At 43.6% G+C, this 17,314-nt stretch overlaps 1 protein-coding gene across 21 annotated transcripts in view; it reads right to left on the bottom strand.

The window, feature by feature from the left end:
• Nucleotides 1–17,314, bottom strand: part of PTPRT (protein tyrosine phosphatase receptor type T) — a 977,341-nt gene that overhangs the window by 602,223 nt on the left and 357,804 nt on the right. For all 21 annotated transcript variants that reach the window (XM_061631522.1, XM_061631524.1, XM_061631514.1 and 18 more), the window contains 2 exons: nucleotides 12,061–12,332; nucleotides 8,645–8,726 (listed from right to left, as the gene is read on the bottom strand). In XM_061631522.1, coding sequence (XP_061487506.1) covers nucleotides 8,645–8,726; nucleotides 12,061–12,332 — 354 coding nt within the window. The remainder of the gene's footprint in view (nucleotides 1–8,644; nucleotides 8,727–12,060; nucleotides 12,333–17,314) is intronic.

Raw genomic sequence — 17,314 nt, 5'->3', positions numbered from 1 at the left:
TAAACCACCACAGAACTATGTTTTTGAGAGAACTTAAAAGCCTCAAATATGTTGTCACTGACAACAGCCAGTCAGACTGTCCCCTTCCCCCAACAGGGCCAACAGACACCACCTGTCCTGTGAGAGGCAATAGGAGAGCAAGGGAGGCAGGCAGAGACCACAGCATTCCTACCGAGATACAACAGGGACTCAATATCTGCACTTTCCAGAAACAACTGAAGACATTTCTCTTCCGACAAGCTTTCCCAGATGGACGAATGGCCCTCTGCCATATATTGTTTTTAAATGTATCCAAAGTTATTATTTTCTCTTTTGTTTTTAACTGTTTTTATTTACTTCTGTGCATCACCTTGAGGCATGTGTGGAAGGTGATTAATAAGAAAAACAACAATAGTAATAGTAACAACAAAAACAAAAACAACTCTGGGGCCTGTTCCACTCAGACTGTCCATTCCCCCCTGTGAGAAGGAAGAAGAGAGCAAGGGAGTAGGGTTGCCAGGTCGGAACCATCCAAAAACCTGAGAAAATGGGGGTGGGCCCTAGTGACGTCACGGGGCGGGCCCTAGTGACGTCATTAAACATGATACATTGTATCAACCACAGTTGCTTGGAGCATACCATTCAAAAAAAATTCTCTGATTGGAGATTAAAATAGAAATCTTACCTAAAATAGGGTGTTCCTAGGTCCATCTGAAGTGACAAGGTCATTCTTTCTCACAAGCTTAGGGTGATGCAAAATGGAAATGGACTGCCTTCAAGTTGATCCCAGATAGGGTCTTCACGGTAAGCAGTATTCAGACAGAGGTGGTTTACTGTTGCCTTCCTCTGAGTCTGAGAGGCAGTGACTGGCCCAAGGTCACCCAGTGAGCTTCATGGCTGTGTGGGGATTCGAACCCTGCTGTCCCACATCGTAGTCCAACACCTTAACCACTACACCACACTGGCCTCTCTTAATTGCCCCTTAATCTCATTTTGTGGTTGGAGGGTGCTTTTATTACTGATTTAATGTACAAACGTTAAACACAAATGAGAGAAAATCAGAAATTAACCCCCACCACAAGATAGGAACTGACATTAAGGACTAATTAAGGCTGAAGTCCTATGCACAATTACCTGGCAGAACAGAGTGGGACTTGCTTCTGAGTAAACCTGCCTAAAACTGTGTGATAAGAGAAGCTGCTCAAGGGACAATTAACAGCCTGTTCATCAGTAATCCCTAGCTGCACTCAACAGGAAGAACAAAAGAGGCTGACCTTTCAAGCAGGGCGCTTTTTTTATTTATTTAATTTAATTTATATACCGCCCTAAGCCAAAAAGGCTCTCTGGGCCGTGTACATAAAAGATAAAACAAGCAAAATATATAAATACAGTAAATATAACAGAATCAAAAGTCAAAACAACAAACAACAACAACCAAGCAACATCAAAATATAACAATAATAAGATACTGTTTAAAATACACGATAAAAACAATTATTAAGATACATTTTAAAATGCCTGGGAGTATAAAAAGGTTTTCACCTGGCGCCGAAAAGATAGCAGCGTCGGCGCCAGGCGTACCTCATCGGGGAGACTATTCCACAATTCGGGGGCCACCACCGAGAAGGTCCTAGTTCTGGTCACCACCCTCCGAGCTTCTCGATGGGATGGCACTCGGAGGAGGGCCTTAGATGTCGAGCGCAGTGTACGGGTAGGTTCGTATTGGGAGAGGCGTTCCACCAGGTATTGCGGTCCCATGCCGTGTAATTAATTAATTAATTTTGCTTTTAATTAATGTTGCTGAATGTGACTTACTTCTGAGTAAACTTTATAGAATGATCCTGGCAATGGTGAAAGGCATTGCTGGATAAAATAAACCTATTATTACATGTTTGTGCAGAACCTCTGTTTTAATTCTGTTTCCTATAGAGCAGAACAGTAACACCTCAGCAGACCAAATGGGCCCTAGAATGGAAGTAACTGTGTATTGTCAAGGGCCAAACTAGATGTGATGCGGGAGACAAGTGGAGTGTCTTCCAATAGTTTTTGTTTTTAGTGAAATCTGGCAACAAGTGGCTCCAAATTTTATCATAACAGCATGGTGTATGGATGCTTAACCCTTTCCCCATTGTAAAACAACTCCCCAACCCTGGACTAAACAGAACCATTAATGATTGTGCCAGCAGAGCAGGTTGCTTGCTAGTCTCTTGGGATCTGGCCAAGAGATGGATTAGATTCTTCAGCCAGTCTCTAGATTAAGTACAAAGGCTGAGATTCACGAAGGGAGTCCCTTTGCCTACTCTATGGGGTACAAAACAGACGGTAGAAGCCCATCCAGACCATGAAAAATGTGGTTTATGAATGGGTTCTTGCAGTCAAAGATCATCACAACCTGTGGACGGGTACAACCTGTCTGTTTACACCTTGGTACAATCCTGTGCATAAGGGATTCTCAAATAAAGTCTTATAGGGACTATCCTGGAGCAGCCAGTCAGCCTGCATAGCTCAAGCAGCAGCAAATGGGAACTTAAAGAGCTCTCAAGACTAATGGGGAGAAGGATTTAAATGTTCTGCACATTGCAGAGAAAAAAACCCCAAAATATAAGTGTATACAGCCAGATGGCTTCTTTTGCATAGGTCAATCCTCTTTTTCAGCCTCTTTAGTTCTACCTGTCCACTATCCTTACTTGCTCTCTAAAATGTCAGTGTTTTGAATGCTGTGCTCTGCACGATTATGAAGAGTTTGTACGTGTAGTTTTTCTCTTTTAAACTGCCAGCCTCTGGCTTTGTTATTGGTGGTAGTGGCGGCAGCAGCAGCAGCAGCAGCGCACATCATCGGGAGGGTTGGTGCGTTTTGGCACATGCAGACACATCTTTCATCTTTCTTATTTTTCAGCAGTTTACATACTTTTTCCCCCATGGACCACTTGAAAACTGCTGATGGTGTTGGCAGGCCACTTCATGATTTTTCTGCCTGTTGTAGCAATTGTAATGTGTGGTGCTAGATGCTGTATGATTTTGAATTGTATTTTTATTGCTTCGTTTATTTCTTATATATTGTATTTTATTGTATCACAATCTGCATTCCATAGAACTTAAATCGTCATATAATAAAACACAATATAATAAATAAAAGAAGCAATCAAATATAATTACAATCAATATGAATACATGCCACAGACCACCCGAATGAAGATTGTCAACCGCAGTTTGGTAATCCCTGCTTTAGATCATACACTGCAAGGAATGGTTGGTGGTAGGAGCTTAATCTCCCATTCAAGCTATGATCTTGCATTTGGGAAGCTTCTTAAAAGTCTTCTGCTATCTTCCAACTTCCCAAAGAGAGAGAAGCCAGGATTTCAAGGGCACTGCAGAGTGTATCTCTCCTGCCCTTTCCATGGCTGCTTGCAGAGCAGAAGACTTTTGAATCTGGGGAGGGGAAGTTTAGGAAATCCTGAAGCTAAAAGGGGGATGGATTAGAGGAAATGACTGCACCGCTTCAGCATACAGTAAACAGTTTTAATGACCTGTTGAAACTGTCATGAACATGCAAGCCCATTCATGACAGGCAAGGGGAGAGTGCCCAAACGGGAGCTAAGTAGCTCAAGTCGATTGAGATCATGCATATGATGCACTTCAAACACTTCAGATGCACTAAGTAAGTACAGACAACACTTAAAACAACAACATTCACTATCTTAATTTTTTAATGTATTTATTCATTTGTTTAAAACCTTTTTGGCCTGAGGGCCTCATTCACCCTTGGTCATGGCAATGATTGATGTAACCAAAAGTGGGTGTGAGGGGCCGCCTCTCTCTCTCTCTCTCTCTCTCTCACTCACACACACACACACACACACAGAGAGAGAGAGAGAGAGAGAGAGAGAGGACCTATAGCCACCCCACCCCCTGCATGCTAAACCATGCAGATTAGCTAAGAACCCCCCTCCTTAGGGTAATCGACCCTTCCCCACTCATCAGATGACTGAGACTGCTGAGCCCCATCGCGGCCGCTGCCGCCAGTGGCACCCACACCAGGAGGGGTGAAGCAGCTGGCCGTCCTTTCCGGAGCAGGGGAACTGGCTCCAGGCCGGGGCTAAGAAGAAGCTGGCCCAGCCTGGCCTCCACTGCCACCACCTCTTCACGCCTCCTGCTCAGGCTGCCAGGCCGCATGGGCCCCATCTCGGCAGCGGTTGCTAGGAGACGGCGTCCGAGCGGCCTGCCAGCCTCAGCAGGAGTGGGGGCTGGCCAGGGCCGGCTCCTTCTTAGCCCCGGAGCCGGTTCCCCTGCTCCAGCAAGGACGGCCGGCTGCTTCACCCCTCATGCTGTGGGTGCCGCTGGGCGGCCGAGGCCACGATGGGCCCCCCAGCCAGAGACTGCTGAGCCCCATCACAGCCGCTGCCACCCAGCAGCACCCACAGCAGGACGGGTGAAGCGGCCGGACGTCCTTTCCGGAGCAGGGGAACTGGCTCCGGGCCGGGGCTAAGAAGGAGCCGGCCCAGCCTGGCCTCCACTGCCACCACCTCTTCACGCCTCCTGCTCAGGCTGCCAGGCCGCATGGGCCCCGTCTTGGCAGCGGTTGCTAGGAGACGGCATCCGAGCAGCCTGCCAGCCTCAGCAGGAGTGGAGGCTGGCCAGGGCCGGCTCCTTCTTAGCCCCGGAGCCGGTTCCGCTGCTCCGGCAAGGACGGCCGGCTGCTTCACCCCTCATGCTGTGGGTGCCGCTGGGTGGCAGCGGCCGCGATGGGCCCCCCCAGCCAGAGACTGCTGAGCCCCATCGTGGCCGCTCCCACCCAGTGGCGCCCACAGCATGAGGGGTGAAGCGGCCGGCCATCCTTGCCGAAGCAGGGGAACTGGCTCCGGGCCGGGGCTAAGAAGGAGCCGGCCCGGCCTGGCCTCCACTGCCACTGCCTCTTCACAGCTCCTGCTGAGGCTGCCAGGCCGCTTGGACGCCGTCTTCTAGCAACCACTCCCGCAGGGGTTGCTGCTGGGGAGGGTCCCTGCAGGGGCGGCGGCTGGATGGAGGTGCCCACGTCATGGCAGATGTGGGCCAGGAGGCTGCCCTCGCTCGGCCAGGCGGCTGCGGGCTCCACGTCCAGCACCCTCACCTGCAGTTGTGTGGTCGGTGGGGCTGCTGCTGCAGCTGTGGCTGTGTGCCGCTCGCCAGCGGGCAGGGGCTGCTGCTGGGGGGGGTCCCTGCAGGGGCGGCGGCTAGACGTGCTGGGCCTCACTCAAGCAGTCCTCCTGTCTCTGCATTCCCTGCCTGACTGAGAAAGGGCGGGAAGGCGGCCAGCCACAGCCCAACGTATGCATGTGTGAATCACGCATGCGTGGCTGAGGGGGCCGCTGAAAAGCTGGAGATCCACCTGTTTAACATAAGTATGGCCGGAGACCGGAGACAGCCCCCTTTTGCCGGAGATCTGGCAACCCTACAAGGGAGGGATGGAGGGTGGCAAAGACAACACAAGGGCCTGCTCCCGTTGGACTGTCCCCTTCTCCCCCACCAACTTTATATTTTATATCATTGTTTGTTTTAGTATTTTAAAATTTTAATCCACCTTGGGTGACTTGGCATGAAAGGTGGTATATGAATGTGATAAATAACGAACAGAAATGAGAAACAATTTGAGCATTGTCATGCTATTATCTCCACCTTCCTCTGTTTGAATGCATTCTTGATGCAATGATTATAGAGCTACTGAAAGAGGCTGCACTCCCTAAAATGCCAACTGTATGATCTCTTTTCAATCGTATGATTTTTAAAAATAATTTATTTTCCATAAAAAAGAGCACCTTCAGATTCAAATCTTCCATTTTTAGCTTCTCTAGTCACACAAGTTTAATAAGTTCAAGGTTCTGGTTTTGGTCTATAAAGCCCTATACAACTGTAGACCAGGATCTTTGAAACATCGTCTTATCCCTTGTATACCCAGTCAATCACTATGCTCTGTAGGTGAGGGACCTCTGCAGATACCATTTTATCAGAAGGTCTGTTCTGCACAACACAGGAAGCGGACCTTTAGTGTCGTGGCACCTACCCTTTGGAATTATGTTCCCTTAAGTATTAGACAGACGCCCTCTCTGTTATCTTTTTGGCATATACTAAAGACCTTCCTCTTTCAACAAGCTTTTTTAAGTAGAGACCTTATCCCAGTCTACTTCTGTGTTGGAATTGCTTTTTAACATGTTTTTAAAGCTTTTTTTTTTAAAAAAGATGTTGTTAAATATGTGCTGTTTTAATATGTTTTAAGGATGTTATGTTGTAATATATTTAAAATATGTTTTATGTTGTTTTAGAGTGTTTTAGTGCTTATTATTATTATTATTATTGAATTATTATTATTATTATTATTATATCCAGTCCTTTCTCCCAGTAGGAGCCTTTGTTTGCCACCCTGGGCTACTACTGGGAGGAAGGGTGGGATATAAATTTAATACATAAATAATAATAATAAATAAATAATAATCCCATGGTCAATGCCTTGAGGGAGAAGAATATTATAGAGAATTCTGGGATCCCAATTAAGGCTTGGTTCATTGTGCTCAGTTTCAAGGTTTGTCCCTGCATTAGCTGCCTAGATTTCTGTGCCTTCCCATTTCCTCCAGCGCCACAGAGCAGAGGAGACAGTGAGCTTGTCAGGAGTCTCAGAGCTTTTGCTGAAGTGCCTGGCTACCTGCACATGAGGCTACCCAGGAGGAAGCACATAGAAGCACCTGTCCAGATCAGGTCCTGGCTGAGAGCCAGGAAGGAATGAGGACTCCAGCTCCTATAGAAGTTCCCAGTCTGAGCTAGGGATATGCTCGAATTGTGCAAAATTTAAATGTGACACCAGATTTCCTATTTATTTCCTTCTCTTTTTTTGTCCTCATGAAACATTTTTTCTGGTGGTTTTCCACGGCTGAAGCACATTTCTTTTTTAAATTCACCTGAAAAATATTGATATTAATATTAATATTTCCTCAAAATATTGATATTAATATTGATATCTCCCTCAAAATATCAATATTAATATTGATTTCATTTAAAATATTTTTTAATCTATGAACAATTTTATATTTTAAAAATATTGATATTAGTATCAATATTTTTGTGGAAAAAAACCAAATTGGTATTTATAGCAAATAGCAAACATTGATCCCTGATAAACTGGTACCAGAAGGGAGTTTGACAGAGTGAAAATCAAACCAGCACCAAAGTGCAGATCCCATCACTAGTCTTAGCTGCTTAATTTCTAATGCAATGGGTCTCTTTCAAGCTCAAGCCTTCCTAACCTGCGAAAATAGACAAAATGTTCCAGATAACAGGTGCTGACACTAGACTTTATCCTTCATGATTCCATGAAGGTCGGCAATCAACAAAAGCCCTTGCACATTGATGATGTGATCATTGCTCATTAAGAGGTTAAAAACCTCTGGGTACTCTGGCTGAGACTGATGTATATTAAACATTCTGAATCCAAGCATGTCTGACATGGAATTCAGTGAGGTTTGCCTTTCTATTCCAACAGGTTTGCCTGTTTTCTATTCACAACAGGTTTGCCTTTCTATTCCACACAAAAAATGAAAGCAGAATCCTGTTGTCAAAAATCTTGGCAGTTTCTAGGATTATGTACCTAGCTTTTGCCTTTTGAAATCAGTACTACTTAAATGTGCTTCACTGTGCACACACAGCAGGCTTCTAGATACCAGACAGAGATCCAGTGTGGTGTAGTGGTTAAGGTGCTGGACTACGACTTGGGAGACCAAGGTTAGAATCCCCACATAGCCATGAAGCTCACTGGGTATCTTTGGGCCAGTCACTACCTCTCAACCTCAGAGGAAGGCAATGGTAAACCCCCTCTGAATACTGCTTACCATGTAAACCCTATTCATAAGGTCACCATAAATTGGGATCAACTTGAAGGCAATTCATTTCTATTTTTTAGATACCACACAGGTACCACAAGCATAAAAATCAGCCTAACATAATCTGTGAACTAGTCATGGATCTGGAGAAATTTGTGTCTGAATATTATAAACTGGACATCTGTAACATCAACTGGATACAAATTCCTAATTGAATGTTTCTAAAATAAATTTGGATAAAACTGCTGAAAGAAAATACAACAGCTAAGGGAATGTACTGAAACAATCTTTTGACTTATTCTATACTTCACAGTATGAATTGAATGCTTTGAAAGTGATACATATTCTTTAAATTCTTTCATTGAACCACTGAAAAGATTTACATTCCTTTAAAGAAAATACACTCCAAGGCATTTATTCCACAGTGAATGTTGCACTAATTTGCTTAGTTTGTGCATGAAGGCTCCCCACCCACCATCCCAAAATTCTCTCTTTAACTTAGTTCTATAGGACACCATCAGAGCCCTGTAATTCTTCTCTTCAATGGTCTGAATCAGAGCTAACAATCAGGGCTTTATATCTCCTTAATAACGGACTAGAATTTTGGCACTGGCTGCACATTTGTAGCAGTTCTGTCTGTTGCACAACTTGATAAATTATGTATTTATTCAGGGCTGATTGCTTCCACTCTGTAAGCATTTGGAAAGGATAAAAGAAGATGTTTCGGAACTGATTGAATTGGGTGAATTACTCCTCTTGATGCAAGGCCTAGTGTAACACATTACTACGGTTAGGAAGGAAGGGGGAAAACATGTGCTTACTGCATGGATGGGCAAGGACTCTGACTTCATCCACAGCTATGTACCCAGGGTGTCCCTTCAACGAAACCGATTCAAATATCACCTGAAATACATAGGGGGAAAACAAGCTGCTTAAGTAAACTATCTGAATGGATCTCTTATCTATTCTTTCTTACATTGCTTAAGCTGAAAACGTTCAAGCTCAAAATCTGGTGACAGAGATTCATAACTCAGGTATTGATGTTTTCATAGGATAGCCAAACTAACCCCTCTAGTGTTGATTCATGAGTACACAGGGAAGAAAAATGCAAACGTCCTATTCCAGCATGTCTCCAATGAAAAGAATATAGCCAAATAGTTATCACACTTGTGTTTGAGAAAAGCCTATGTTTTTATTTATTTATTGTACTTATATCACTTTGCTCTTAAGAGCAAGCATAAGCATGAAACCAGGTATAGTTTAATCTGAGTGAAATGCTAACAAAAATAATTAAGCTCCATGATTGCAGTGGCAGAACTAACAGACATCCAAACATGTCTACTCAGTAGTAAGTCCTACTGGATTCAATTGGGTTTATACTGAGGTTGCAGCCTATGTATTATAATAAACCCACCAAAAAAGGTGGCCCTGTAAATTCACCTCTTCTTTCATAGCATACGGTACAACTTACCTGGTACCCAGATGTTATTACATTGAACATCTCCCTGCCCACACCACTGGCAGCCAGTGGGGAGATGAGAAATGCACCGCATAACCATGTCAGGTCATGAAGTATTATAAACTACAATACTTAGGGAGGGAAAACTCCACACTGGACACCCATTTGGGTCAAATTCTCTAGCCCTATTTGGGCATTCAAATTATTGTTATTATCGCTGCATGTGGCTAGGGAGTGCTGTTGTCCACATTTGCTCAGAGCCCTCACCTCCCTCATGCTGTCCATACATTTGGGAGGACATCTGCAGTGGGGCAGGCACCAAATACAAGCAGACTGTCCCTAGGAGCTGGAATCCTATGTGCTCTCAGTTCTAATTTGCAGGCACAACCATTGGCAGGCTGCAAACTGCTGTACAAATGCTTGGGAAAGCTTTGGGAGGAGAGAGGCACTGGGCAGCATGATGATGGAGGTGGGTAAACAAGCATGGGTAAACTCTCTGGGCTTAATGTGATACTGATCACATTTCCTGAGTGTCCTAATACGGTGTCTGTGCTTTTCTATAATGCATAGTTCTGTTCTCAAGAGTTTTATGCTCATGGCAAGCAGGTATTTGGAAGATGAGCGCTGACAAATCACTCAGTTTAAGTTAAGGGGGGGTCACACCATTTTTATTTCTTTTAAATATATATCTTGGCTTTTTTAAAATACCTCTCCCCTGCCCCCCGGACTGGGCAAGGGAGCTTTACAGCTAAATGTATTTTCATAAATGTTGATTGGAATGGTTGATGCGGGAGGACCTTTTGTCAAATAGCCAAGCAAATCTTATGAAAAGCAAAAGTGTTCCTCTGGTTTTCTCTCATACTCCAGATACTAATCACAGGTCAGCAAGGTGTTAAAGGTATTCAAAAAGCACCTAAAAGCTGGCATTTAAGTTTCCACAGAATCAGGGATGTGCATTCCCTGAGCTAGCTCACAGTTTAGGGAATCTCCACAACCTTGGAAACAAGGGAGTTATTTGGTGCCTGAGCTTGCATGACCATACTTACCTAAAGCTTAGGCAGAGTCCCTTATAAGTTCTCCACGCAGCCCATGAGACTCAGAACAGGTAAGTGGACAGGTAGCCTTAGTCCCACCCTTGGCCTCACTATAGTAGCTCTAATCTCAGCATCTAAGCCTCCGCAATGCCTAAACCCCATATTTATGTAAGGGTTGAACAGTGAGGTAACAAAGGAAAGAGAAATATATGGTTACCATAATCAGACTATGTTGCCATGATTATTGGCCCAGACAGCAAAAGTTGTAGTAAAATACTTAATCATGGGAAAGGGGGAGAAATGAACTTAGAATAGATGCAAAGTACCTTTGGAAACCTGGTCCTGAATGGCAGGAATCCCCCCCAAAAAAACCAAATAAAGGGTGTAACTAAGCATTATAGAACACACGGCGTCTCATGTAACATCTAGTTGCATTCACAGTGTGGTGACATCATGTCACACAGTGAATTTCCTTGCCTCTGTTTCACATCATTAGCTACCACCAATGAAGGTGCAGAAACACAGTGTGTAGTTGCATCACTGTGAGTTTCTCTAGATCAGCCTGGTTGAGAATAGTGACAGTTGTAGTACAAAACACCTGGAAGGCACCAGGTTGGTGGCAGCTGCTGTAGATATTACAGAGAAGGAGGGAGCTTAATGGTTAAGGGCAATTTGTTTTCAGCAGGAGTACTCAATTAATTGTGCCCTGAAAAGATCAACCAGCAAGGATCACAGAAGGTGGCTTTGCTGTTGCTGAAACGTAAGATAAATCAAGATGGAGACCCTCTTGATGCCCTATAAAAAAAATTAACCCTCCACCCTTTAGAGGCATTAATCTGAAAGCAATGGAGGAATAATGTTTGCCAATTAATCTCATGAGGAGCTTTAAAAACATTAAAATTTCTTAGTTATTGTATTTATAAATATTCTGAGGTTGGAATTAGTTTTTTTTTAAAAAAACCCTAATGAAGTCCTTTCAGTTTAAAAAGAAAGCATGTCAGCTTTCTCATTTGTTTCATTTATAACCTTTCAATGTTCTGTCAAAATATAATTACGCGTAAAGGATTAATAATCAGAAATGAAATGGATGTATCTCTCATTTCTAATTCATATGCATCTGCCTAATTTAAAAAAATGCATTTGATGTAGCATACAATATTTCTTTCAGTTTAGGCAGGTTTTTATATATGTTACTGTGAGTATTATGTTGTTTCAAGTTATGTAATATGCGTTATTAGTCATTCTTTAGGATTTTGGGATGTCCCAACATGACCAAGTTGTGACTTTGATGTCCAATTTGGGACAATGTGAAAATTCATGAAACACCTAGGGAGAAGATGAAAAGAATAGCTTAAGGGAATATGCTGACTCTAGAAGAAAAACACACCCACATCAAAACCTGATCTACCTCAAAAGATTGAATATCCTCAGGTGTCTGGGGTTACAGGATCTCAGTACTGCTAGCCAGACCTGATGCTTATTTAACTTTTTGACAGTTTAGAGCAATTTTACTATTGAACAGCACTGATGGTTGGGCTTTTAGTTACTACTGGTGCTTATCCTGTGTGGAAAGGGTAAATATTTTATGCTGTTTTAGATTTTTTTTTCCTTAGATGCACTTTTAGTTTTTTTATATTTGAAATGTTTTATTGATTCATTTTTTTAAAAAAACCACACACCATGTATTTTGTTTTTTATTATTAATCTGGCGTAACTCTTTTGGGATGGAGGATCTCAAACGCACCTGATAAAAGTGTGGCCAGAATGTGCTGATTGCAAGTTCTGCCTTCACCCAACCTTCTGTAACAATCCCAGACACATTCCAGATAGGGTTGCCTTGAGGTCCACCATTAACCTTCACATAAACGTTCAATGATCCAGGGCTGGAGCGGTCTCTGCTGGACAGGTAGTAATGGAAGTCAATGCAGTGTGTGTCATTTTCCTTCAGTGTTGGTAAAAGCAAGTGTGCTTTTTGCCCAGATGCTCTCCCAGAGCTGTTCACCATCATGAAGGAGCCTAGAGATAAATGGGAAACAAAGAGAGGGAGGACAGCAGATAAAATAAGGTCAGTGCTTTCTTTATCTTCCCCTGAAACAATAGTACAATGAAAATCCAATACTTCTAAACAATCTGCCCAGCAGTCAAAAAACAAAACAGGTATTCATCTCCAAGAACTCAAAACCTATTATTTTATGTTGGCACTTATCTGAAATAGGCAAGACATCAAAATTACAAGAGCTACAAATAAATTTGCATCCACTACCTCTACCACTACTTAAAGATTATTTACTTAAAGGTTATTTATTACTATTTTCAAAATTTCTACCCTGGATTTCAAATTAGCTGACAGTAAAATATTCACACCAAGCATGAAGTGCATACACATTGTACAAACCTCTTATCAAGTGGACAGGTTGTCCCATTGGCACATACAAGCACTATGACGCTGGTAGCCTTTATAACACATCTAAATTTATTGATTATATTGTACTGATATATTGTAATACATCACTGAAAAAGGCCAAAGTCCACTGGCACACAAACAAGTGGGCTTCTCCACCAGACTGCGGCAATTAGCAACTGAGCAGGTAATTGCTTACTGTGGGTTTTCACCAGCTAAAAAGAAAGGATGTAGCAGGGATGGCCTCAGGGGAGGAGCTTCTTTAACACCCCCCTCTGTTTGAATGCCTTAATTTTTTACTACATTTGTAGCCCATTTTGCAACTTAGATGCATGCTTTGAATGCATGGCTTATCTCTGTAATTTAGGACTATAAATTTGTATCTCATCTAATCACTCCAGTGAAAACCAATTTTTGAATGGGCATTGATGTTGCAAATTTTCCTCATTAATAGAAAGAAAAAGAAAAAAAAGTTAACAGAATGCAGGACAGCAGGACAGAGTTCCCAACTTCACAACTGAAGATGTACTATTTGTATTGTTGTTTCATCCCATGACAGCCCCGCTAAGCAGTTGTGGGTCACATGCCTATAAATCAGTCCCTGGGATGTAGATCCCATTCTCTTAAAAGGGTGTGGGATCACAAAGTCCCACCTTCAAACATGGAATTTCTGCTTAAGGTTGATGACCTGTCCAGTGCCCCAGACTGGAACCACCAAGGATTACACCAGCAGTGTTCCCCTTCCTCCAGATGCTATATGCTATTGGGCATGCTATAGCATCCATCTTCAGCCATACCCAAGAGCAAAAGAATGGACACCATAACAGCTGCTGAGGCTCTGATCATGAAAATCTTGATTTCAGTGCCACGTGGATAGCACTGATCTAGCACAGCATGGAGGAAAGTGGTTCATGCTGAAAAGTATTGCCATTTGTAAACTGCCCTTTTAAGAACAACTATTTTAAGAACCTTGAGGCAAGAGAAGTTCATCAAACCCAAATCCCTTCACTTGCATTTGTCTCCCCTTTGTAACAATGTGTAAATTACTGCATGAAAATGGGGTGGAGAGCATAATTCTACTCCAATAGAACTTGGAGACACTGGCCACATTCAGACTTCACACTAAATGAGCCTAGGGCTTGTGCACTCCTTATATCCTCTATTCCTCTAGCATGGATGCAAGGAGGAATTCAGAAACATTTGCTTAACCACAGTTTCTTCTGTTGCCCAAACTGGCAAATTGTGGTTAACGTTAGCTATGTTTTTTTAAAAAATAAATAAAAACAAAACAAAGCCAACTTGGGTTTGTTCAAATGTGGCCACTATGTTCAGTTCCAAGTTTTGTTGCCAGATTGCCTCCATTCTGTTCCTAAACTTCCATTTTGTCTGTCAGTGTTCACCTTATATATCCATTGTTGCTAAGCTGGCCAGTGTTGGCAATAAAGAACAGGAACGCTGTAGTAGCTTCCACCCTCAATTATAAGGAAAAGAGAGTGTCCTAAACCCTAAGGGCCCACGCAATGGAACTCTTGGGCATGCTAAAAGCAAGCACCCCTGCTGAACCCCAACTGAATAAGAACACCCTTCTGCTCATTAATTAACAATAACAAAGTCCCCTGAGCACCTTTGTGACATTTCACCTAGCACCAAACACATCCATCTAGTATCTATTACCCTCTTTTTAAAGAAAATAGCCCTGGTATCTCCCCCATAAGGAAACCTTCTTCCAGCAGATACCCTGGTATTCACAATGCTCAAAATTCTCTCTTAAAGCCCCCAGGCTGATGCCAGTCTTTGCAGTTCTGAATCCCACGATCCTGCCTGATAAGTGCTCTAATCAGGGTTGGGATGCACTTGGTGGAGTTGGTTTGGAACACATTTTGCTGAACTGGCAGGCAGTTATGGTCCACTTATCTTATTTCCCTGCTATCCATTGTTTTTATCAATTTGTTAATCAAATCATTAGCAAGCAAAACAGGCTGATCAGGATCAGACACATTCCCCCTCTGTTCTTCAGTTTCAAGTTAGCAAGCAAAGCAGACCGATCAGTTTCACGCATGTTCTCCCTGCCTATCCTGTCTGCCCATGGGTCCATCCAACCATCATGATCCTCTCCTCTGACCAATGGGAGGGGGCTGTTGGTAATATAAACAGCTTGTACTAACAATATTTTTAAAAGATATCATGAAAATCTCTCCAAAAAATACAGGACAGTACCCCATGATTGTGTAAGAAGGAAGCTTGGAATACTGATATTTCCTCTCCCCTCTTGCCCCCAATCTGTTTGGCAGATTGGGGGTGGGTGAGGGCTTGCATGAAAACTAGGATTATGTTGCTGGGGCTGCTGGAGAAGGGGGTAAATCATCCAAAATTGGGCGAAGGCATCTCATCTGAAGAGCCTCTGACTGATTTGGGGCTATTCTCCCCCCCCCCCGCTTCCACTGAAGCCTTCATGATACAGTGCATGCTGTTGATCCTCCAGATATGCTTTTCAAAGGGAAGGGCATAGCAGAGGATCAATTGCACAAGCTTACTCCGATTCATGCAGCCGTTGGATATACTGTAAACCAGACATATACCATAAATAAGAGACTGTTCCCAGTAAATAGTTGGAGTGTATGTATGTAGCCAATCACACACCCCACCTTTTCTTGGATAGGCACAGACATCTAACTAGAACTGTTGTTGTGTTCTCACCATCAACTTTCCAGCATGGCTGTCATTCAAAACATATGGGGTGGAGGCTGTCCACAGAGGAGACTGCAGTTGCTAGGCTGTGCTAGGGGGAGCAACATACTGAAAGATGTAGAAGCAGAGGCTGGACTCCTCTCCTTCTGCCTGCCTGTCCCTCTATCCTCTCATCAGCCATCCAAACAGCTTGTGTCTCCCTTCTCTTCCCCTCCTTCCATTCTTGGTCACAGCTGCCCCATACGCTGCATGTGGTATGTGCTGCCTCTGCCACCTGTGATGCAGCCGCCACTCCCGTCCCTGCCAAATGCAGTTCACACACACATTCATACAAGCTCACATACATGCTCACTCACACCCAGGGCACCGTTAAGGAGGGAATTAGCCAGCAAAAACGTGCCAAGCAGTTTCAGAGATGTTATCCTTCCCTTCTCCTAGTCAGTTTCAAGTTTGCATGCAAAGCAGAATTATCAATTAACTTGCGTTTGATGTGGCAAAAATCCAATGTCAGGAAAAGCAACAGAAGCTTGCAGGTTTCAGGATCAGTCCACAAAGATAGTGGACCTGTGAATTATCACCAAATCCAGTGTCATCAATATCCTCGCCTGTCCCTAGCTCTAATGCGACTTGGGAATGCCAGCTCTCCCTGCCTTTTGGATTTAGGGTGCTACTAAGGATCTTTCTCTCCCTTCCTTTGTGGGGACTCAGAATATTGCAGGATATGTAAAGCCTCTCTCTTTCATTCATCTTTATTCTCCACTCTCTCCTGCTGATCTTTCGGCTCACTTCCCCCCCCCCTCTCTGCCTGGGTGCAGCTTGTGACGCCCTTCCCTGGCTCTCCCTGTCAGGTTCCTACCTGCTCGTGGTTACTGCCTGTCTCTAGGCACCACCAGGGACTCCACCAGTCCGGACTGTCCTTTTATATGGTTTCTCTCCCCGCTCTAGCACAGATCTCAACAGATCCCCCTGCTAGACAGCACCACCAGTCACGTCCTATAACCAGTAGTCCCAGAGACTCGGCCTGAGTCTCTCTATCTGGTTACCTCTGTGACTGAGTGCTAAAGCTGTCCCAATCCCTTTGATTTACTCAGACTGCTTGTGGTGTTATTCTCTTCACCGCTGCCACCATTTGTTTCCCTTCAGCCTTGGTATTTACCTTGCCCTCCCTTCTGGTCTGTGAAACCCCAGCCAAGGATCAGGCCTTTGGTAAACCAAATATATTTATTAAATAACAAAGATAACAAGATTTCTTTAAAAGGCACTTAAGCATATGGTTACATCTATTCCTGAGGTACTGGTCTTAGTATTAATCCGAACTCCACCCTCTCCTCACATCCACCAACTCTCCACACAATCTCCTCTCAAAACCCACCAAAACAACCCTCTCAAGTCCACCAACGTCCACCTCACATCCACACCACATCCACCCAGATTTACCTGACATTCTTCCTTTTATACTGTCAGCCATTTTAAACATTCAGCCAATCATCCAGCATTCTACTGCCCATTCACTCCCCCTTCCTCTTTCATTCTACTTACCATGTATCTCCTATACAACCAGCACTTACCCTATTTACACTAATATAGGAACATCACACAGCTTGCTTGACTTTTTCATCCACTTTTCCTCTCTTCCTTCTGGGATAGCCTTCAGTAACATGACTGTGATTTTCTCTGTTATTATTTTATAATAACAACCATGACCAGCAACCAAACACACCACCACCACCACCACCACTACTACTACAATAATGATAATACTTTTTCTGGGATAAGTTCCAAAGGTTCTGTTTTCCCTTCCAGGGAGCCTCCACTATCCAGAAGAAAAGCCCTTACATTCCCAGTCATCCAGTGTCCCCAAAGAACTTGCTTCCCCAACAAGAAAGGAAGATTTAGTTGTGCATAGAGA

The sequence above is a fragment of the Rhineura floridana genome, chromosome 6 (assembly GCF_030035675.1).
Source record: "Rhineura floridana isolate rRhiFlo1 chromosome 6, rRhiFlo1.hap2, whole genome shotgun sequence".
Taxonomy (NCBI): domain Eukaryota; kingdom Metazoa; phylum Chordata; class Lepidosauria; order Squamata; family Rhineuridae; genus Rhineura; species Rhineura floridana.
This window is presented reverse-complemented; position numbering and strand designations above follow the sequence as displayed.